At 46.3% G+C, this 22,605-nt stretch overlaps 1 protein-coding gene across 1 annotated transcript in view; it reads right to left on the bottom strand.

Annotated features, from left to right (window-relative positions):
- The window catches only part of Mertk (MER proto-oncogene, tyrosine kinase), a 104,377-nt gene that overhangs the window by 57,034 nt on the left and 24,738 nt on the right, over positions 1–22,605 (bottom strand). Inside the window, exons 2-4 of the mRNA XM_059261389.1 lie at positions 20,898–21,303; positions 12,329–12,429; positions 10,350–10,523 (exon numbers count right to left, since the gene is read on the bottom strand). Coding sequence (XP_059117372.1) covers positions 10,350–10,523; positions 12,329–12,429; positions 20,898–21,303 — 681 coding nt within the window. The remainder of the gene's footprint in view (positions 1–10,349; positions 10,524–12,328; positions 12,430–20,897; positions 21,304–22,605) is intronic.

Here is a 22,605-nt window from a genome sequence, read left to right as displayed (position 1 = left end):
AAGTTGGCTTATTCTCATGATAATAATGTTGCTTTCCTTTTCATGCTCATTATCTCATGAATGTATGAAGGAATTTTCCAGAGGCTGATGTCATACGATGATGTCACAGGTTACTGGTCAGTGGAACATGGGCTTGGGCATCTCTGTCTTAAAATTTTTCCATTGTACTTTCTAATTCAGTAACCAGAAAAGCATAACTAGTATAAAAATTGTTTTAAGACTTAAAGGGAACCTGACACCAAAGTCTTTGAAAGCTGGTGTCCCCCTGAGATTCTGGGGGAGGGTGGGCGGAGGCACCAACTTCTGGAAAAGGGAGGAAGAACTTAGAGACAAAAGCCAGGTGGGAAACAACAACAATAAACAAACAAACAAACAAACAAACAAACAACCCTGTGTGGCATCAGTCGGGCTTTGATCTTAGGAAAGAGAATGCACACAGAGTGAGGAGCAAGTCACAGTGTGGGGTCCATTCCGCCACTGCCCATGTGACAGCCAGGCCTCTGGCTGTGAGGCTACAACATTCCTCTTACCCTCCTGATCTCCCCCAGAGGTGTCTCCCCGTCCTACCAGCTCCCAAGAGCCCGCCATACTTGGCTCTCATTTAGAAAAATTAAGTTTGGGCTCCATCAGAAGACACAGGGGTTCTACTAATTCATTCATTAATTCATTTGCTTTAGGTACAGTAGATGCCTGCAGGCTAGTACCTATCATTTGATTTCAATTATTCTTAACAAAACTTTTAGGAAACATGCATGGCGCATGAACTACAAAATATCACTTTCCAAGCTGAGCAAGAGAGGAAGAGACGGCCCAACGGCAAAACGGGTTTATTTCACTGAAATCCGGTATTTTATTGTAGCTCCCTTGAAGGAGGACAACCACCTCACTGTTCCATCCTCAAAAGCGGACTAGTGTTTAAAGTGAAGCTGGCCACCACGGGACTTAATTTTAGATCAAGCAGGAAGTCATTTTTCCTCTTTGTATTTTTTTTTTTTCAAAGTGTACACAAGGTCAGAAAAACAGTTTGTAGCGGATGTCTCCACAGCACAAGGCACCCACACCGAATTGGGACTCCAGAGATGGGCTCCAGCGCTGTACGCTAGGGACAGGTGCTTGATGGCCACAAGCCAAAGAGACGCAAGCAGAGAGACGTGGAAACCCATCCAAACAAAGGCAACTTTCTCCAAAGCTAGATCAGCACTTACAGCTCCAGAGGTACCCCGCCTCCACCCACAAGGTGTTCCACCCTCCGTAGGCCAGGGACAGAACCAGGCCTCACTCACTCTAGGCAAGTACTCTACCACAGAACCACACCCTCACCCTGTATAACTTTCTCCCTTAAGTTTTTGGTTTCGTGGCACTAACTTCCCAAGTCGTCTTGTTTATACAGCCAGACTAGCTAGGTAGAGTGACTGTAGGAAAAGCCAGCTCCTCCTCCCTTGCTTGGTTACCCCAGTGGACGAACAAGAGCCACCAGGTTGGAATAGAGCTGGATGTTTTATAGCCCAAACCCTTGAGGCTTTCCTGGGAGAAAAGCATGAGCGGGTCTCAGATCCCCACCCTCCCTCCTCCCACAGATCCTGAGTGCTCAGGGTGGAGGCTCCACAGAGCCTGAGACCTCTTGCCCTGGGTTCCTGTGAGTCTCCTCCCCCAGCCCCAGGACTGCAGCGGCGTCTGCACCCCTGTTGTTCCCAGTCTCACCACCCCATTTGAGAAATGGCAGTCTGTGACCCAGACCTGAGATATTTTAAGGAACTTTGAGGAACAAGATGTTCCCTTGAGGGAAGGGCAATCACAGTTGCTGAGGAAGCAACTTCCAGGAGCGCAGTTAGACCGAGTCTCTGAGCTCTGGATTAAGCAACGCAGAAATTTAATGAAGTAAACAATCCTGCTTTCTCATCTCTTTTTTCCCCCTAGTGTCTGTCAGTCTACCAGAGACAACACACAGAACACACCGCATGGGCGAAATGGCTCATTACCTTGGAACTCAGTCTGCCCTGGTTTCATTCATTCACAAATACTGAGTACTCACTATGTACCAGGCATTTTCCCCCCAGGAGCCTGGGATGTCTTTAAGAATAAAAACCAAGATTCCTGTCCCTTAGAGTTCACATTCCCCCAGAGCAAAATGAAACACTGGACCTGACAGAGAAGTTGAATGCTGTGTCAGAAGGTGACAGGTACCAGGGACCCCAAGAGGACTGGATGGTATGGGAGGGTGGGGACGTAGGCTCTGATTTTCAATGGGGGGTGGAGGGTTGGGTGGAGGGGTGGGGGTGAGGGTGAGGGTGGGTGTGGGTATTTCAGGTGACTCTTTGAGAAATGCCCTCAGGGGAAATACCTAGGCTGAGGGAATGGACCTTGCTGTTCTAGGTCAGCCTAGGGAATCCCTAGCAAATAAAGAGGTGAGAGGCTTTTACTAGAGAGGCACTGGGCCGGGTGGCGGTGCATGCCTTTAATTCCAGCATTCTGGAGGCAGAAACAGGTGGCTCTCCACGAGTTTGAGGCCAGCCTGGACTACAGAGTGAGTTCTGAGACAGCCATGAATATACACAGAGAAACCTTGTCTCTAAAAAACCGAAACAAACAAACAAACAAACAAAAACAGAGAGGCATGGGAAGCCTGGAACTCTCCAGGAGGACTGGCATGGTTGTTTACAGGATTGTTGCAGCTGCCCTGTAGAGAAGACTTTAAACAAGTTTTGGAATAGTTCCAAATTTATTCCCGATTACAAAATAGGCGTTAAAAATGCGATGGGAGTCAGAGTAAATCTTTAGGGCAAGCACTACAGGAACGAGGAACTCATTTGTATAAATTCTCACTGTCACGGTTATCACAATAAATACTAGTAACTATATCCAGGTAACGAAAACAAAAGTTAGTTTAGCTATCTGCTAGTTATGTAGTTAAACATACAATTAGTGTTTTTTTAAAGTTCTATTTTTATTTGCATGTACGTGTCTGTTTGAGTGTATGTCACCTGTGTGTGGGTGCCCATGGAGTCTAGAAGAAGACATTGAATCTCTTGGATTTCAGGAGTTACAGGTGGTTTGTGAGCCATCTGATAACAGTGCTCGGAACCAAACTCCAGTCCTCTGCAAAAGCAATAAGCACTCTCAACCGCAAACCATCTCTTCAGTACAGGGGATCCAACGCCCTCTTTTGGCCACCATGGGTACTGCATGCACATATACACCTCTCATATACTCACAAATAAGTCAAATTAAATTTAAAAAGAAGTTGTGTAAGTTGTCAGTGGACGAATAACAAGATGTCATCAACCTATATGCTAATGCCAGAGGCCATATTCAATTACCTACAATGCATTCTGCCATAAACATCAGGCAGGAACGTTCTTTGTAGGCTCCATTATTTGGAGTCGCCCAAGATAAACAGAGAAACCTTGTCTCTAAAAAACCGAAACAAACAAAAAAACAGAGAGGCATGGGAAGCCTGGAACTCTCCAGGAGGACTGGCATGATTGTTTACAGGATTGTTGCAGCTGCCCTGTAGAGAAGATTTATTATTTGTTATTTCTGGTGCTAAGGATTTTATTTTCTGATTTTGAGACAGGGTCTCAGTGGCCCAGGATGGTCTTGAACTCATCATATAGCTGATATGACTTTAAATGTCTGATCCCCCTGCCCTGCATCACAAAGGCTAGGGTTACAGGCATGCAGCTCCATACTTGGTTTATTCCATGCTGGAGATCAACCTGGGGTAGCCTACATGCTAGACAAGCACTCTACCTACTGAGCCACACCCTCAGCCCTGTGCTGGGCATTTTCTTCGTTTGTTTTACAGTGTGAAAGCAGGAACCGGGCCTTCTGTGTGGTGGGCAAGCTCTCTACCACTGAACCTTCCAACTGCTTCTTTAAAAGGGAAAAAAATTCAGATCAAAATAATTTTAGATTCACAACAAGTTGCAAAAATAGCGCCAAGTTCCTGCACCCTCCCCGCCACCACTTCTCCATGATAAAGATTTTATTCAGTCATAACACCAGGAGGAAAACCAGAAGATGACTTTGGTACAATGCTAGTCACTAAACTCAACCTTATTCTGATTTTACCAGTCCTCCTCCCTGCCCCCAGGGGTGGGTGGGTGGATAGTGTAATGCTATGAAATTTTAATCAGAGGTACAGATTTGTGCCTACAAAACTGTTCCACCATTGGAAAAGGACTCCCCCATGGGAACATCATAGCCTAAGAGAAGCGATGGACAGAACTGATATGTTTTCCACCATGGTAATTTTGCACTTGGAGAAAGTGATTTCAGTGGAATCAGACCCCATGCAACCATTGAGGCTGGCTTTGTGCACACAGAGGAATGGCCTCAGACACAGGGCCTTTTCTCCTGTGTCTTCAGGACAGCTTTTACATCACCAAGTTCAGTGGAGAGGGGTTATATCAAGAGGAGAAAAGTGCCAGGAGTGGAAACATATCCCTGCAACCCCATCTTCTACAGAGATGAGACCAGCCCTGAGGGAGATCCTGCTTGAAGCAAATATGCTCACTCAAAGCAGTCCAAACTACCAGGGCCATGCAAACTACCTCCTTATTGGACACTTTCTTAGTAGAATGATAGGAAAAGTTAGTGTCCAAGATTTTACTTTTTAAAGACAGGATCTCATGTAGCCCAGGCTACCTCCAACTCACTACACACTCAAGAATGACCTTGAATTTATGACCTTCCTACTTCCCAGTCCTTGAGGTTAAACACTCATATGTTCAGTGGTCCATTCATCCATTCATGGAAGCGACAGGGCTACACTAGCTAATAATTCTCACATAACCATTACTTGGAATAATAGCCTCTCTTAGAGACCTGATAAGTAGATGGTTGTGGCTGAACTCAAAGCAAAGGCACAGATGTCAGAGGGGCTGTGAGTACACAGAGAAGGGCATGCAGAGAGGAGCAGAGGGCTGGGGGACAAAAGATGAATGGGGTGTACCAGAAAGACAAGAAGAAGAAAGCAGCTGGGACAGAATGGCCCGTGTGGGAAGCCAGGCAAGATGGCCATTGCATTTGTGGACTTGCTGAGGCTCATGAGATCCCATGAGTAGGTGACACACTTCAGATGTGGGAGAACAAAGGTCAAAGTGGAGTCCTGAGGGATAGGGGACATCACCAGTAAAAATGCTAGGCTTCAACCGGCTTGGACCGGAGGGTCCTGCCTGGAGCGAGAAGCTCTGTCTTTGAGGAGAAGCTGGTAAGGCCGAGAAGGACTCCCTGTGTAGGTGGCAGGCTGGGGGTGGGGGTGGGGGTGGGGCGCAGAGGACAGGGGGACAGGAATGCAAGGTCACAGGATGCAAAGGTGACAGTGTTGGCAAGGAACCAGTGAAATACGAACTAAGGACATCACCATGGAAAAGCACAGGAGAAGGGGGCTCGACTGACATTTGAGAACACTATGCAGACTTGATGGCTGACTGCTGGACAGCGGAGAGGAAGTCATTTGGGTCGATTTCAGGCTTCTGACTGGGATGGATTACTACCTCAAGAGGCCGTCACTGTTGGGCATCAGCTATGCTGCATCCGCTATCAAACATATCAAAATATTGTAGGAGGGGCCAGACATATGGATCAGTGTTTAAGACCACATGTGGCTCTTGCAGAGGATCCAGATTCAGCTCCCAGCGTCCACATAGTGGCTCACAACCATCTGTAACTCCAGTTCCAAGCACATCCCTTCTATGACCTCCATGGGCACTAAGCACACATGTGGTACACATATATGCATGCAGGCAACATACTCATGCACATAAAATATAAATTAAATGAGTCTTAAAAATATTGTAAGATTCTGAGATGGTCAGGCACCTTATATTGCCCCTTCCTGCATAAGGAAGAACCAGGGTAGCAGGTGGATGGCTGAATTTTTGAGACAATTTTAAGTTGGTCGAATTGACTTACATGTAAATCTGACATGTTATTTTGATATAATCAACATGAATCCTAGAAAACTTTAAAAACAAGGGGTTGGAGCATTGCTCAATGATAAAGTATATGGCTAGCATGTACAAGAGTTTCATAACTAGGAGCACCCCCTACCCCTCCTAGAAAAAAAATTTTCTCACCAAAAAGAAAAGAGAAAGAGAGAAAAGTAAGAACCTACTCTTCCAACCTTTCACAACATGCTTGAGCAATGTAGCATCCTTTAGTCATTTAGAAACTAGGTAGAAAATGCCAGCTTGGCAGCTTAAACAGAAGTCCTTCATTTACAGACACATCGGTCTGCTCTGGAAATTGTAGAAGAGCCGGTGAAACCCAGGTCGTCTATAAAATGTTAGAGAGACTTCCCATTGTCATTGGCTTTCTGGTCCCTGAAGGAAGGTGAGGTTATTAGATGTTTATAGTTTTGAAGGGACTCTCTTGTAATACGGCACTGGTCATTCTCCTGTCATTTCTGGACTCGGAAGACATGACCAAAAGAGTTTTAGTGCTTGCTCCCAGAGACTCTCATAGAAATCCAAAGGAGTAAATCAGATAAAGTACCCCCACACACATAGTCTGCAGGGAGTATGTTTCCAGACTTCCAATGTAGGCCTGAAATCTCAGTGCCAGACTCCAGAAGTATGTGATTTTCCTAGACACAGATGCCTCTGACAAAGTTTAGTTTATAAACCAGGTACACTAAAAGATCAACAATGTGAGCTACTAATAAAATAGAACAATGCCAAAAATATACTGTAATAAAAATTATGTGAATATATTCTCTCTTATTTCTGGAATTTTCTTCCAAATAGAATTTTTGGACCACAGAAAGCAAAATCTCAGTTGAGGGGGACTACTGTATTATGAGAGGTGAGAGACTCTGGTAGCCAAACTGGCCAATAAGAAAGGGTAGATAGGGCTGGAGAGATGGCTCAGAGGTTAAGTACACTGGCTGTTCTTCCAGAGGTTCTGAGTTCAATTCCCAGCAACCACATGGTGGCTCACAACCATCTGTAATGAGATCTGGTGCCCTCTTCTGGCCTGCGGGGATACATGCAAACAGAACACTGTATACATAATAAATAAATAAATCTTAAGAAAGAAAGAAAGAAAGAAAGAAAGAAAGAAAGAAAGAAAGAAAGAAAGAAAGAAAGAAAGAAAGAAAGAAAGGTAGATAGCCCAGTTATCAAGTGCCGGGAGCAGAAGCCTGAGGACTTGATTCAATTGCCAGCACCTATATAAAAGAAAAAAGCCAGAAGAGGTGGTGTATAATTGGAGTCTCAGTGCCAGCAGAGAGACAGGAGGAGCTCCAGGTCTGCTGACCAGGCAGTCCAGCAAATCCACAGACATCAGGTTCAGTGAGAGACCCTTCTCAAAAAATAAGGTAGAGAGTGATTGAGAAAGGCACCTGATGTCAACCTGTGCCCTCCACACGCTTGCTTATGCACATGCAGACACACATAAAAAAACAAAAATTGGCAACAAATAAAATCTGTGAATGCTGCATGCACACGGCACGGGGTATGTGCCTTTGTGTTTTACCAGGAAGGCCAGAAATTGGCAAGATCTTTTTGGAAAGAGATTAGAATTTTCAAACTTTAAAGTATGTCCACCTTTTCCTTCTATCCACTTTTAGCTATTAGATACAGATGATTTCACACACACACACACACACACACACACACACACACACACACACACGAAATTAAAACAGTATGTTTGAGGGAGTACATATGTTAATTACTAAAGCTGTTCCACAATGCATATATATATATATATATATAATACTCTACATTATAAATGCATATAATATTTTTATCAACTAAAAAATAAAATGTTACCAGGCATGGAGGCACACACCTTTAATTCCAGGACCTGGGAGGCAGAGGCAAGGTCTTTGTGAGTTCAAGGTCAGTCTGGTCTACAGAAAGAGTTCCAGGACAGCCATGGCTACACAGAGAAACCTGGTCTCAAACAACAACAAAAAAATTAAATAAAGTGTTGAAGTCAGTGAGATGGCTCGGCAGGTTTGCACCTGCTGCTAAGCCTGATGACCTAAGTCCAATCCCTGAAGCTTACATGGTACGGAAGGAGAAAACTTACAAGCTGTCCTCTGACTTCTACATGTACACACAAGCCTCCCACAAACTGATGTAAAAAGAATTTTTTTTTCTTTTTTGGTGTTTCGAGACAGGGTTTCTCTGTGTAGCTTTGCACCTTTCCTGGAACTCACTCTGTAGCCCAGGCTGGCCTCGAACTCACAGAGATCCGCCTGGCTCTGCCTCCCAAGTGCTGGGATTAAAGGCGTGTGCCACCACCGCCCGGTGTAGAAAGAATTTTAAATTAAATACATAATATCCATATTTTACAAAATTAATCTTAGTATTTCTGGGTGTGGTGGCAGGCTTGTGATCATAGCACTTGCTAGGTAAATGCAGGTGGATGATCAGGAATGCAGGGACAGCCTGGGTTGTACAGCAAGTTTGAGGACAGCCTGGGTTACATGAAGCCATATCTCAAAATATTAACAATAATAAAGTGTTTTGTTAGTAGACTTTGGAGCAATTACCCCACAGAGAGGGTATTACTTTAAATTGATTTGAACACTCAAGTTCTTCAATTATCATCTATTCCTTGGAGAAACTCAAAGAAAACTTAGATGAAGGTAGAGAGCCCCGTATCACCTATCCCACAGTCAGGGGTGACAGAGGGGCCTCAGAGACAATGCCTGGGGCTGGAATTCACTTGCCTCAGCTCCAGAGATCACCGAAATTCCGCTTACGACGGCATGCAACGGTGCGTGAAAATACAAAGTCCTGGTTCTCAGTGAACATGCTAAGAAAGGAGACTGGGAGTAAACCAGTTAAGCCCTGATATGTGCAGTGAAAGACACACACACAAATGGCTGGGAGTCAAGAAAAGAGTGAAGAGAGTCTCTTAAGAAGTGGTCTATGAGTGTGTCGTGGGGCAAAGGGCAGATGGGAAGGCACTGTACACAGAAGAAGGGTGCAAAGGTTCTGAGCAGGAAGAAATAGATGTGTCTGAAGAAATGCAATCAACTCATTGTGAATGGTGCTTAGTGAGCACAGCTAGAGGACTGGGTGCGGGGTAGAGAGCTGGGCAGGGGCCAGAGCACGCAGGACTGATGGACAAGGCCAGGAAGGATTCTGGGTGATAGTCTAGATCAATGGGAAGCCACTGATGGGGTTTCGTCAGATGGGTGGCATGAGCCGCTGTTGAGGGCAGAGAGATGTGGTGACGGGCCGGCAGCAGTGGTTTTGGTAAGACCTGATGGTGATGTGAACCACAGTGCCCGAAGCGGAGATGGATAGAGGCAGAGTGTGCCGTGCCGTAGAAGCAGAATTCACCCAAGTGCTGATGCTTTCAGTGTGAAAAAACGAGGAGAGAGAGGGGTGTTCTTTCCGTGATAGTATTTGGTAAAGAGGACTTCTGGGGCAGGAGACTGAGAGGAATCAAGAGTTGCATTTTAAACTACCTACATACTCAACAAATAGAAAAGCTAAGGATGTGGCTGGTCACAGGAGCTGGCAGCTCAGTAGAGAGGGTAGGGCCCAAGATGTAAAGTTCCAGGCTGTCATCCCACAGAAGGCATTGAAACTGGCCAAGGAACTCAGCCAGGAGGGTGTGTCTTGGAGGGAAACGAAGCTGGGCCAGGACTGAGCTGGGCACCCGATGTTCAGAACTGGCCCAGCAACAAAGGAGATGCAATGAAAAGGGAAGAAAGCCAGGATCATGTGCTTTTTAAAAGTCTACCACCGAGAGCTCAAGCCTAGAACTGCCTTGGGCACACAGCAGATCCTCCTGAACATTTGCTGAATGCACGAGGAAGGAAGAAGGGGTGGAGTGTGGCCACGTTGTCAGACGGAGCTCAAAGAGGCGATTGGAGGGGCAATAGAGGAGCCCATTGGCTTTAGTGGCACAGGAAGCTTCAGTAGCGTTGCTGACAGGAACCAGCCCAAGAGCAGGAACAAAGCCAAGACCTTCTGGTTTGAATGGAGATCAAGATGGTCATGGAATGTCAATTCACCAGCAAACCCTCAGTGACTCACAAGCTTCCTGCCACAGTGCCCTGTGAGCAATACACTTTCTTGGCATCCAACCTCAATTAGGTCTTTACTTTAGTGTTTCCACAGGGCTAATTCCACGGTGCCACAGAGGTGTGAGCAGGGCTCTGGATGCCTAGGCTGGATCTGGCCAGGTAGGCAACTGTACATCCCCCCTCCCTTCCAATACACCTAGTGCCCCTATTACTCCCACACCTGTTTCTGTCCTTCTGGATGGACCACTGTTGGGTTGTAGCAAACATCACCAAAGTTTTACCACCTTCTGCTGTTGGGGGTCTGGGGGGATGAATAAATAAATACATGCATGAGCATGATGCTCAGACTTACCAGGTACAGTTAGGACGGATGGGGACCTTTCGGGTTTTTCATTAACGCGGCTGCTGTTTTGGACCCAGAAGATGTTGATGGGCTCAGGTGGACCCACAGCCTGGCAGGTGAGGTTGAAGGCTGTGTTTCTGGTGACATTCAAACTCTCGGGCTGCTTAATAAAGTAAGGAAGTCCTGCAGAGAAAGACGGGAGCAGAGTACGTCTTAACCAGAAGCAGCGCCTTTGGAGACAGGAATGGGGGTTTCCTTGGCTCTGGAACAGCCAATTGTCACCTCCCAGTAGAGTAAGAAAGAGTGCAGGAGTTCTTGACTACCAATCTTCCCCAGCCAGCTTTCTAGGACACTTTTTCTAGGGACTGTGTGTAGTGATTCATCTGCTTTGGCCAGAAGGGAATACACAGCCAGTTTTTAAATCAGGTGTTGCTCAAGGGCCTGGCACTGGTCGGCAAGTTGGCAGTATTTCTCATCAAAACAAACAGAGTGAGGCAGGAGAGATGGCTAGCAGTTAAGAGCACTCGCTGCTCTTCCAGAGGACCTAAGTTCATCCCGGGACCCACATCAGGCAGCTTGCTACTATCTGGAACTCCAGCACAAGAGGATCCAGCATCCTCTTCCAGCCTCCGAGATCCACTCCACCCCACATACACACAGCATACATCCACATAAAAACACATACATTTAAAAAAATCTAAAAAATAACAGAGTGAAAACAAAGCTATACAACAGACCTGTCCAAGTTTTGAGGGAACTCTGTGGTGTGTGTGACTTTCAGATGTGTGAAGATGGATTTTAAAACCTGAGCACTTGAGACTATGGGTCTATGAGATTCAGCTGTAAGGCATGCATAAGGCCCTGGGTTCAAGGCTCTAAGTACTGTGAGTGAGTACACACACAAACACACACACACAATTTCATGTGTTTGTGTAAAACTGAAGAGTTTACAAGAGGCACCCACTTGAACACAGTTCTACAGTTATAATCTCTGAATCTACTGAAACTCCAAAATCTGACCCACAAGGGAGCCTGGACATTTTCAGAGAAAGCCAATGATTACTGGTTTGGACTGTGTACCCACAGTTTTAGCAGGGCAAGCTGGCTAGCCTTGACACTTAAACCACGGGTTTTATAAACTCATGTCTTACAAATCTGGTTCCACATGGAATAATAGGATTCTTTTTTCCCGTTTCAAAGCTTTCAAGATTGAGACTTTTCCCAACTTGTGCATTTTTCTTGGGATCCTGACAAGTAAATTGTCTTCTAAATATTGTATTTTATGAAATTAATTCCAAATGTAGGAGCTGCCCTCCTGTCGACTGGTGCTCACATAACCCAGGCACCAGCTGTCTAGCCTGGGAAAGCCAAGGTCCCTAGGATATTCATCTGAGGGGCTTTTCCTTGACTCTTCCCCTCCACACTCACCCATTCCCTGACTCCCCGCTTTGTCCCTCCTCCTCCTCCTCCTCCTCCTCCTCCTCCTCCCCCTCCTCCTCTCAAGCTTTCTACAGAGTTACTGGGCATCAAGTTCACGTTCACAAGAGAATGGGCACCAGAAAAGCCTTTTAGTGGGAGGGGGATGTAGAAAGTATAATAGAGAAAAAAGAGAAGAGCAGTGATGAATGGTGGGCTTGCCAAGGGCATCTTGGAAAGTGGTACCTCAGGGGTGGAGAGCAACACTCAGGTGGGACACATGCATAGCATGTGCAATGCCCTGGGCATGCACATGTATGTACACACACACACACACACACACACACACACAGAGAGAGAGAGAGAGAGAGAGAGAGAGAGAGAGAGAGAGAGAGAAACTGAATCCAAAGTTTTGAAAAGATGATTGTCTTGTAAAATTCCAACACTAGTGGATCCACAAAGTTTACAGAGTTATAAACAGGCAGGCCACACCCTGCATGTCACACAGGAAACACTCCGATGCAGGCTCTAAAGAGCACCTGGGCAGCAGGGTATCCCGGCTTTGGGCTCACCTTGAACTTCGACGTATATGGGATCGGATACGATTTCTTTGTCGTTCACCCTCATCTTACAGAAATACGACCCGTTGTCTGAGCGCTGCACACTGGTTATGCTTCAAAGAAAAACACAGAAAGAAATTTGCAGCGACTGTCTTTGAGTCCCTGTTACAGAAGCAGAAAATCCTTCACTACACTTACGTGCTAAGATGGTTAATGTGTCAACATGGCTAGGCCATGGTGCTTGGTTGTCTAGATGCTGCTGTAAGAATATTTTTCAGATGCCGTGAACATTTAACTTGGTAACCTTTGAGTAAAACAGATTATCCGTCCCAGCATGCATCTCGTCTATTCAGTTGCAGACTGAGGTCCCCTGAGAAAGCTCAATGTCAATTTTCCATGGGTGGCCAACCAACGCTCTGCTGGTTTCAGATTTTTTTTTAGTACTTATTACAGTGTGAATTCATTGAAACTCTCTCTCATTCCCTCACACACATGCATGAACACACTCACTCACGTGGGCGCTCGGGCACGCCTATCTCTTCTTGCTTTTATATCTCTTTGAGTCCCTGCTCAAACAAACACCTCAGGTATCTTGCGTTCCTTGGTGAACTCTAAACCAAGGCTTTGGCATTTCCTTCAAGACATTTTGGAAATCTGAGGAGTTTTTGGCAGTCACAATGACTAAGGGGTTCCATAGATTTCAGGGTCCTGGGCAATTGTTCTATATCCCAAACGACCTTCTGAAACTGGGTCCTGATTCTAGTTTGCATGGTCTCCAGGTATTTTACACGGGTTTTAATGATCACCTAATTGCCTAAAACTGCAACTACTGTGTAAGTGGAGGGCTGGTATCCTCCTCTTGTCTAGTTTGGAACTTTCTGGTGCCTGAGCCGTTTTTTCTTTTTTTAGATCTCTCTCTGTCTCTGTCTCTGTCTCTCTGTCTCTGTCTCTCTCTGTTTATGTGTGTGTGTGTGTGTGTGTGTGTGTGTGTGTGTGGTGTGCTCTCATGTGTGCAGATGCCTACAGGGGCCCAAAGAACCATCCGAGTCCCTGGAGCTGGGGTTACAGGTGGTTGTAAGTTCCCTAACACGAGTACTGGGAACTGAACTCGGTGCTCTTAATCACTGAGCCACCTCTTACCCTCACCTCAGTCACCATTCTGGAAGGTCAGCCACCGACAGCATCACCGCATTTGCTCAGGCACAAGTTTCGTGCTCAGGTCAAGGGACGAGGGACACGTGACTAGCTCTTTTTCCCCTTCTCCTGGGCTGGTCAGGCCAGCACCGGTACACAGAAATCTGTCTTAGTTTGCTATCAGCCATCTTAGCTTTGCTTCTGCTCCAGCTGGAACACTTAGAAAATATCTGATCCATCTGGCCCAGTGCTGCGTGCCTGTGATCCCAGCACTCGGGAGGCTGAGGCAGCAGGATTATGAGTTTGAGGTCAGCATGGGCTCACTTCAAGAGCTTGTCACAAAACAAAACAAAGCAAAACAAAACAGGCAGCTTTGGCTACCACTGCCTTCTTTCTACCTCTGAACTGTGTTTACAAACAGAAAGTTATACGGCACACATAAAAGCTGCACTGGAGGCAGGCAACATGGCTCAGAGTGTAAACGTGCTTGCTGCCAAGCCTGAGGACCTGAGTTCCATCCCCAGGACCCATAGTTTGGAAAGAGAGAACTGACTCCTGCGAAGTTCCTTTGGAGTCGCTTGCAAACTAATATTGAACTTGCATATTCAAGAACCCGAGCTAATGGCTTCACAAAGGCCAGGAAGCTGTGAGAGGAGCCGGGGGCTCCGAACTGGCCCAAGCCCAAGTAACAGTTCAGACACGTACTTGGACTGTAGGAATCAGACTGCAAAAAATGTCCTGGAGTACGCTGACTCAACAGGCCAGGAAAGTCTAGCCTACAAATAAAAAAGGGACACTCAAAACACAAGCCATGACCCCAAGTTCACCTTCAGCCACTCACATCAGGAAGGAGTTAGCAATCTGTTCCTGGACGGCGTCTAGACCATTTACCTGTTACTGTAAGAGCTAACTTGGACATCTGTATCAAGTCTTCCCAGGAAAGGCAGGTTGTGGGGTGGGACCAAGGAGAGGAGAGGCTATTCCCAATACCCTCCCCTCCCAGCTGAATCAGGAAGCCAGGGTTCTGTGGAAGCAATATCTGAGCTCAAAATAACAAACCTAGGGGACCGGACAACTAAAGGGAGCTGAGGGAAGGACATGGGAAGAGGAAGAGGAAAGAATCTAATTGTCTCAGAGCTGTGCTGTAGGCCTGTCGTAATCAGGCCCCCGAATGGGCAGCCCAGAAGGAGAGAATAGCCACACCGAGGGGCTTCCACTGGAAATGCTGTATCTTTAAGTCAGAGTCAAGATCATAAAGGTTCCAGCGGGAAGGGTGAGGCCACCTCTGGTGACCTGGGTCCCCACCACACTGAGCAAGAGCAACTAGGAAATATGTTCAAAGACTTCAGAACTATAAGGAATTGTTTTCCTTTTTTGTATCTGTATCTAAATAAAGCATCTTGAGGTCGGGGTGGGGGAAAGATCTTTTCAGGCATGTGAGTCTCAAAGGTCAATAGAGGAAGGAAAACCCACGTGAGAAGGGGACCTGGGCCCCGGAAGTAGAAGTGCGGGAAGAGTGGGGGTCCTCACTGCCAGCGAAGGTGGGAGGCGACGCAGCAGGACCCAGGCCTGGAGGGTATCCTGTCCAAACTGAGGTGGGAGCCAGGGCAGGAATCTCGGGGGAGGAGGGGCACACTTCTAACAGTTTCATGACCATGAGAGGAAGTAAGACAGGGCTTTCTTTCAGAATTGAAGGAAGAATGAATAGCTGAAAATTTGAAACTCTTAAGCAAGTTAGCAAGAAAAAAAAAGGGAAATAAAAAAAGTAGAATACACTCACAGCACAGTACATGATCCAGCTAGCTAGGAACACAACTTCCATACCCACAAAAAAAAAAAAAAAAAAAAAAGAACCCTGGGTATTGATTTTTGCCACGAATAAATACTTCATTGGCACACCATTGTGGGGATGGGCACGCATGCAAACATGCACAGGATGGCACATGGACTGAAGAGCTCTGGGAAGATGCCTAAGGGCTCAGCACCCCAAGAGGAAGGACTAGGGGCAGGGATGAAGAAGAATGATTTAAAGAGTTGGAATGCATTGCCTCAATATTTTTTCCATTTTTATGTACTTACTTTGTATCCAAGTATATGTGTGGTGTATATGTATGTGTGCATTTGTGTGTGCGTGTGTGTGTGTGTGTGTGTGCGTGCGTGCGTGCGTGCGTGTGTGTGTGTGTGTGTGTGTGTGTGTGTGTGTGTACCACAGTGCATAAGTGGGAGTCAGAGGACAACTTTGGGAGGCTGGTTCTCTCCTTCAACCGTGTGGGTTCCTGAGACTGAACTCAGGTCATCAGACTTAGTGGCAAGGACACTTGTCCACTGAGCCATCTCTACCCTACTTTTTTTTCCCTGTAGTAAATTTAATGAGGCCATATGAAATATCATCTGCATTTAATGCTTGGCCAGATGATCAGTTAACTACAAAACATTTTCTATGTGCTAATGAATATATGTAAAATTATGCATAACTTACTATTTTGTATATGTAACTTTACTAGTCATTACTTTTTCTCAGTTATGGTTAGGTCTATCTAGCATATATTTTGTTAATCTTATTCCTCAATATGTTTGTGGGTGTTACTTTAAATAATATATTTTAATTTTTTTAAATTTATAATTGTTCATGACTGCTTTTAAAAAAAATGTTATGGGGCTGGTCAGATGTAGCCCTGATGTAGAACACTAGCAGAGGAAAGCCCAGACCCTGGGTTCTAGCTCTAGCATGGGTCTCCCACCCAAGGCATGAAAATCCCATCAGCTTTTGACATAGAAACATCTGGACCAAGAGGCAGAATGAAATGATACAGACTGAGCCATAGTGTCTAGACAGGAACCACCTGGCCACAGCTGTAGGGCTGGCACTGGGGAAGCCCAGGCCCCAGGGCAGTGGTGGCTGGGCTGGCCCCAGGATATTCTCCAAGCATCCAGCATCTCTATCCCTCAGCATACCGATGCTGGGCTGGCACACAGGGAAATGTCTCACAAGGAGCAGTTAAACTCTCAAGTCTTCTTCAAAGAAGTACAAAGAAGCAAAGGTACTATATGAGTCTGCATAAACGGGATGCTTGGAGCCATCGAACTTGTAGACAGAGAAGGTGGAACACCCCTTACTGCTGGGGTGGGGCACGTGGGGCACCTACCATGGCGCAGGTAGGGAGGGTCACATGGTCGTGTGAACGTGCTTATTACCGCTGCTCTTCACACACGCAAAGGGCTTAAGTGGTGACTTACTTTACATGCATTTTACCAAATACAAAGGCAAAAAGAAAATACAGTTCATGAATCAATGCAAAGAACCACTGACAAGCTTCTTCTCGCTTCCACCTGGTGCTGAGAGGCTGTCATGGACAACCAAGTGTCTAAGAGACTGGGCAAAGGTCCTGTGGTTAACAATAACTTTGCCCGTGGTAGTCTGGCTAAGGAGCTGTGTTCTTACTTTCTGGATGTCTGTTCATATTTGATTCCCTTTCCTTTCCTTCTTCTGACAAAGCTTTGCTCTGTGGCCCGGGCAGACCTCCAACTTGAGATCCTCCTGCCTCAGCCTCGGAACTGCTGAGATTACAGGCATGCTCTTGCCATGTCCCCCTTGATTCTTCTTTCTTCTTAAAGTATCATCATCATCATCACCATTATCATGATATGTACAGGTGTTTTGTCAGCATGTACATCTGTGTATCACGTGCATGCCTGGTGTCCATGGAGGCCAGTCAGAGCCCCTGGAACCAAAGTAACAGACGGTTGTGAGGCCACCATGTAGGTGCTGGAACTGAACTTTGATCAAGCTAAGAGCCTGTGCTCTGAACTGCTGAGTCGTCTCTCCAGTCCCTTGATTCCATTTTAACTGCCACCAAGAGCAGTGAGATAAAGAAGGGACAACAGGCTGGGTGGTGGTGGCGCACGCCTCTAATCCCAGCACTCGGGAGGCAGAGGCAGGAGGATCTCTGTGAGTTCGAGGCCAGCCTGGGCTACAGAGTGAGTTCCAGGAAAGGCGCAAAGCTACACAGAGAAACCCTGTCTCGAAAAACCAAAAAAAAAAAAAAAAAAAAAAAAAAAAAGAGAAGGGACACTGGGATTAGGAAAGGCCAAGTAGGTGAGTTTGGCTCAGAGTCTATGAACACCCCACCCCAAATACAGCAGGAACCTGCCCAGAGATGGAGGCATGGATCTCAGTAAGTAGATTAGGCTGGTGGCCAGCAAGCCCCAGGGGTCTTCCTATTTCCACCTGCCTAGCACTGGAACTTCACGTGCGTGCCAACATGTTCAGCTTGTTCAGGTGTCTGTTCTGGGGAATCAAACTCAGGTCCTTATGGCAAGTACTTTACCTACTGAGCCATCTCCCAGGCCTAAACGACCACATCCTTAGGGCCAGCATCATGGGGTCCAAGTCCATCACTATGGAAAGAAGGCCAGGGAGCTGTGGATGCTGACCCATCATCACATAGATGGCTGTAACAGCAGGGTTTTGCTCTCTTCAAGTGACATTTGACCTATGTGACCCTTTTGTTTCTTTAGGCCATTAAACACCCCCACTATGCGCTTATTAAATGTTTTCCTTTTCTCTTTGTAAGCTTTGTTTATGTAAAACATCTGCTTTCTGTAGTGGATGCAGAAAAAAAAAAAATACAGTCAGATAGCCTGTGTGGCCCCTGTATGAGAAGAACAGCTTGATCTACCTCCTTGCTAGAATAAAATGAACCAAGAGAATCATAGAAGTCTGTTCTCCTCCCTGAAACAGAGCACACCTAGTGGAAATACCGACAACCTCAATTCTGACGTCAGGTCTGTGGGAACTGTGAGGTGGCTTTCTGAGCTTTCTGAAAAGGAAACAAAAACGATTCACCTAAAGGCATGACACATATGGATGGGGCCAAGCGTCAGGTCAGAGAAAGTGAAAACATCAGAGCAAAGAGAGCTCCACTCCAGAGCGCGGGGAGGCAAAAAGGTCTCGCTCTGACTCGAGGTGGTTCGCGCCTCATTTTGAGCTTTTGGGTACAACAGGCCAAGTCAGTTCTTCAGCTGCAACCCATGAAGATAGAACCCTTCAGGTTAAAAGAAGGCAATCAGAATGTAGAACTCTGATTATCAGAGGCCAGAAGTGGGGGACAGGTAGAAGAAAAAAAGAGAGAGGCTGGATATCCAGGAACCAAAGTCTGATAAAAGGAATACATAGCCAAATGTATTCCTGTAGAGCACCGGAGCTCCACAGGACAGTGGGATAGCTGTCATGTGCAACAACCTGAGATATATTTTATGAAGATCTGGAAGAGATGAGCTCTAAACAATAAGGAGGAGGAAATACTAATTACCCTGATTCCATCAGTGCATCGTGTACATACCACAAGTACCTCATTAATATGCATGATGAATACATGTTAATAAAAACAAAAACCGGGGAATAACTAAGGAGGTGGAAGAGCAAAATCTCAGAGTCCATAACCTCTGAAATAGGATGGCTCAACTTTTGGGAGAACAGACTATTCCAGATGCATGTCCTGCCTTGGCTGGTCACAGTTACCCTAACTCATCAACCTTACCTTTGCAAAATGGAAGGACTATGGAAAGTGTGGCTGACATCAGAAAGGCTTCCTCTAACGGCTGATGAGAGCAGATGCAGAGACCCACACCAAAACATTAGGCAGAGCTTGGGGGATCTCGAAGCAGAGGGGGAGGAAGGATTGTAGGAGCCAGAAGGGTGGAGGACACCACAAGAACACATTCCACAGAATCAACTAACCAGGGCTCACGGGGGCTCACACTGACTGAAGCAGCAATCATGGAGCCTGCATGGGTCTGTGAGAGGTCTTCTACACATGTGCTGTGGTTGTTTAGCCTACAGTTTTTGTGAGGCTCCTAACAGTGGGGGAGGGGGTGTCTCTGACTCTTTTGCTTGCTCTTGGGACCCTCTTCTTCTGGGTTGCCTGGTCCAGCCTTAATATGAGGGTTTGTGGCTAGTCTTATTGCATCTTGTCATGCCATGCTCAGTTGATCCCTAGGAGGCCTGCTCTTTTCTGATGAGAAATGGAGGAGCAGTGGATCTGGGGGAGAGGGGAGGTGGGCGGCATCGATTGGGAAGAGCAGAGGTACGAGAGGCTGTATTATATGAGAGAGGAATAATTTTAAAAGAAAAAAAAAAGTGTGGCTGAGAGTCTGTCTCATTCTCTTTCCTTCTGCCTCTCTGGGCACAAGTTGCACTGGTACCATAACCAGCAGCAGCAGAAAGGCAGGAGATGGGGACAGAGGGCAGGTAACGCTGAGTGAATCAAAGGGCTGGGACAGCCACACTGTTTTAAAGTTCCCATAGCCACAGGTAACACTGATATTGTGTGTGTGTGTGTGTGTGTGTGTGTGTGTGTGTGTGTGTGTGTGAGAGAGAGAGAGAGAGAGAGAGAGAGAGAGAGAGACAAGTAGGCTATGCTGGTCTGGTCAGTCAGATAAAGGTAGCCACCTGCCTCTGCCTCCCCAGAACTGGAATACATCATCTCATCTCCCACTGAGGACTGAATTCAGGTCCTCCTGTTTATAAGGCAAGCACTTTACCAGCTGAGCCCTCTCTCCAACAGCTGATCTCTTTTCATAATCCTTTAAAAAGCTACTTTCCTGGGGCTGCAGAGATGGCTTAGCAGTTAAGGGAACATGCTGCTCCTGCAGAGGTCTGGTGTTCAGTTCCAGGATCCACGCGGTGTTCCACAACTGTCTGTAACTCCAGTTCCAGAGGATCTAACACCCTCTTCTAGCCTCTGAAGGCACCAGACATATACATAATGCACATACATACACACACACACACACACACACTAAAGTAATAAATAATTTTTAAGATAAACAAACAAAAAACACTAACCACTTTCTCAATCCAGCCCTGTAACCTTAGCATGTGGGTGGATCAGGAATTTAAGACCAGCCTTGGCTACATGGTAAGTCTGAGTTCAGCCTGAACTACATGAGAGCCTGTCTCCAAAAAAGGCCCACTTTCTCTTGGGTTAGGGTATAACTCAGAGGTAGAATGTACGCTTAGCATGCTCAAGGTTCAAGATTCTATCCCCAGAACTGAAAATGAACACACACACACACACACACACACACACACACACACACACACTCTCAAACATACTCACACACTCACACACACACAAACACAAATATACCCCCTTCCATTCACACTGTTTCTCACTTCCTGGTAGCTCTTGGAGCTAAGGTGTACTTTATACTGACTGTAGATGAGTTGGGAACAGCCCTCTAAACTCTCAGAGTGTGCGTTAGCCAGCAGTTACCATGGGGCAAGCTCATTTAAAAGAAATCAGCAACACAGTCAGGTCAGTATTTACCCACACTCTAAAAGGATCAAGGCTTCTTAAGAAAACAAGGCTGATTTTTACTTAAGGGTTCTTCTGCTTTCGGGGCGGCATTAGCACAATGACATTTAGAAAGAAAGGACACATACCTGAACAATGCAATGATTGACACCCCTTCCTCGTCAGGATAAAACTGTGTGATTGAATGATGTGCCCCAAGCAATTCCTTTCCATCTTTCCACCATGTAATGCCAGCTGTTTCTTGGTACGTGTTAGGAATATTGATTGAGCAATTAAATTTGACATTTTTATGTTCCGAAAGTATTATGTGTCCAATTGTGTGATTAAAGGCAACAGGAGGTAGAAGCTTTGATGCTGCAGAGGTCACCTGGGGAATGGCTGTGTGTGCAGGAAGTGATCTCCGAGTCCGGGATGGTGATAGCTGGTACCCACTGGAGTGAGGAGAGAATGGCCTGTGCTCCGCTGGTAGGTTCCCTGGTATAGGTCCTGGGGGTAGTTGATCTGGCTTGGTTTCTTCTGCCTTTTCAGCAATGGCTGCAAAACAGAATATTAAAGTTTTAGCCTTTAAAACGATGAAGAAGACTTTCCACTTCTTAGGTGAAGCAGAACATCCTCAGTGACCTCAGAAAAGATGAACAAGAAGTTGAGTTGTCAGGGCACACCCTTGTCATCCAAGCACTTGTGAGGCCTGTAATTGGACAAGGCAGGAGGGTCAAGAGCTCAAGGCCAACCTGGGTTCACAGTGAAAGTCTGTCTGGACAGAATCAAGAGCTGGCGTGTAGCTCAGTGGGAGAATGCCTGCCTCACATGCACAAGTCCCCCAGTCCAATCCCTAGCACCTCAACAGAAGGAAGACGAGGAGAACTTGCCTGTCTGCACCTCCGACAACCATCCCCACTTACCAACCTGTGCATCTGTCTACTTGCCTCCCTCTGAAGAGTACTTACGGAAAAAGATTCCAGGGCTGGTGAGACGGCTCAGTGGGTCAGGACGCTTGCTGCCAAGCCTGTTGACCTGAGTTCCATCCCCAGAACCCACAGAGTGGAAGGAGAGAACTGACTCCTGTAAGCTGTCCTCTGACCCCGACGTGTGTATGGCAGGATGTGCACCCCCCCCCATATACACACCAAGTATATAATTTTTAAAAAATAAAGTTTCTCTAACAACTTTTTTTTTTTCAAATGCTGACTCACTCCAAGTTCTATACACATAACTTAGCAGAAAATGACAGCTGTAGGAGAGCCTATGATCACCTCTCTCATTACCCATCTGCTCGGTCAGACGACCCGGCGAAAAACCCCGAAATGGCTCCCGCAGGGCACAGAGAGACAGGTTTCCAAGTTTTGTGTCCAACAGGGAAAGTTCCCTTATGCTACCAGACTTGGAGTTTCCAGCAAATGCATGCCTGCTTGAATGAGCCAAGAGATGTTTTCATTTCATCTGGCGCGCAAGCATTTCTAAAAATAGAGGCTCATATTCCCTGGACTTGTAGAGTCTTTAAGTGGCATTCTGGGATCACAAATTTTCGGCTGGTTGCTGTTCATTCAAATATGTTGGCCGTGGATGGTTGGGGCAAGTGAGGAAGACAGATACAGGCCCAGCGTTCTATGCTTTGGCTTAGTGTCTTGCAGTGTCCTGGAGTCCCCAGCCCTGTTAAGAGGCTGTACCTCCTGCTTACAAGGTATGCTACTTAACTCACTAAGATGGCTTGGTGAGTTAAGTCACTTGCTGCCAAGCTTGACAACCTGAGTTCAATCCCAGTGACATCCATAGGAGGAGGAGAGAATTGATTTCAAGTTGTCCTTTGACCTCCACAAATACACACAAAAGAAATAA

This window comes from Peromyscus eremicus, chromosome 4 (assembly GCF_949786415.1).
Source record: "Peromyscus eremicus chromosome 4, PerEre_H2_v1, whole genome shotgun sequence".
In the NCBI taxonomy this organism is placed as follows: domain Eukaryota; kingdom Metazoa; phylum Chordata; class Mammalia; order Rodentia; family Cricetidae; genus Peromyscus; species Peromyscus eremicus.
The sequence above is the reverse complement of the archived record's forward strand: the minus strand, read 5'-3'. Positions and strand labels throughout refer to the sequence as shown.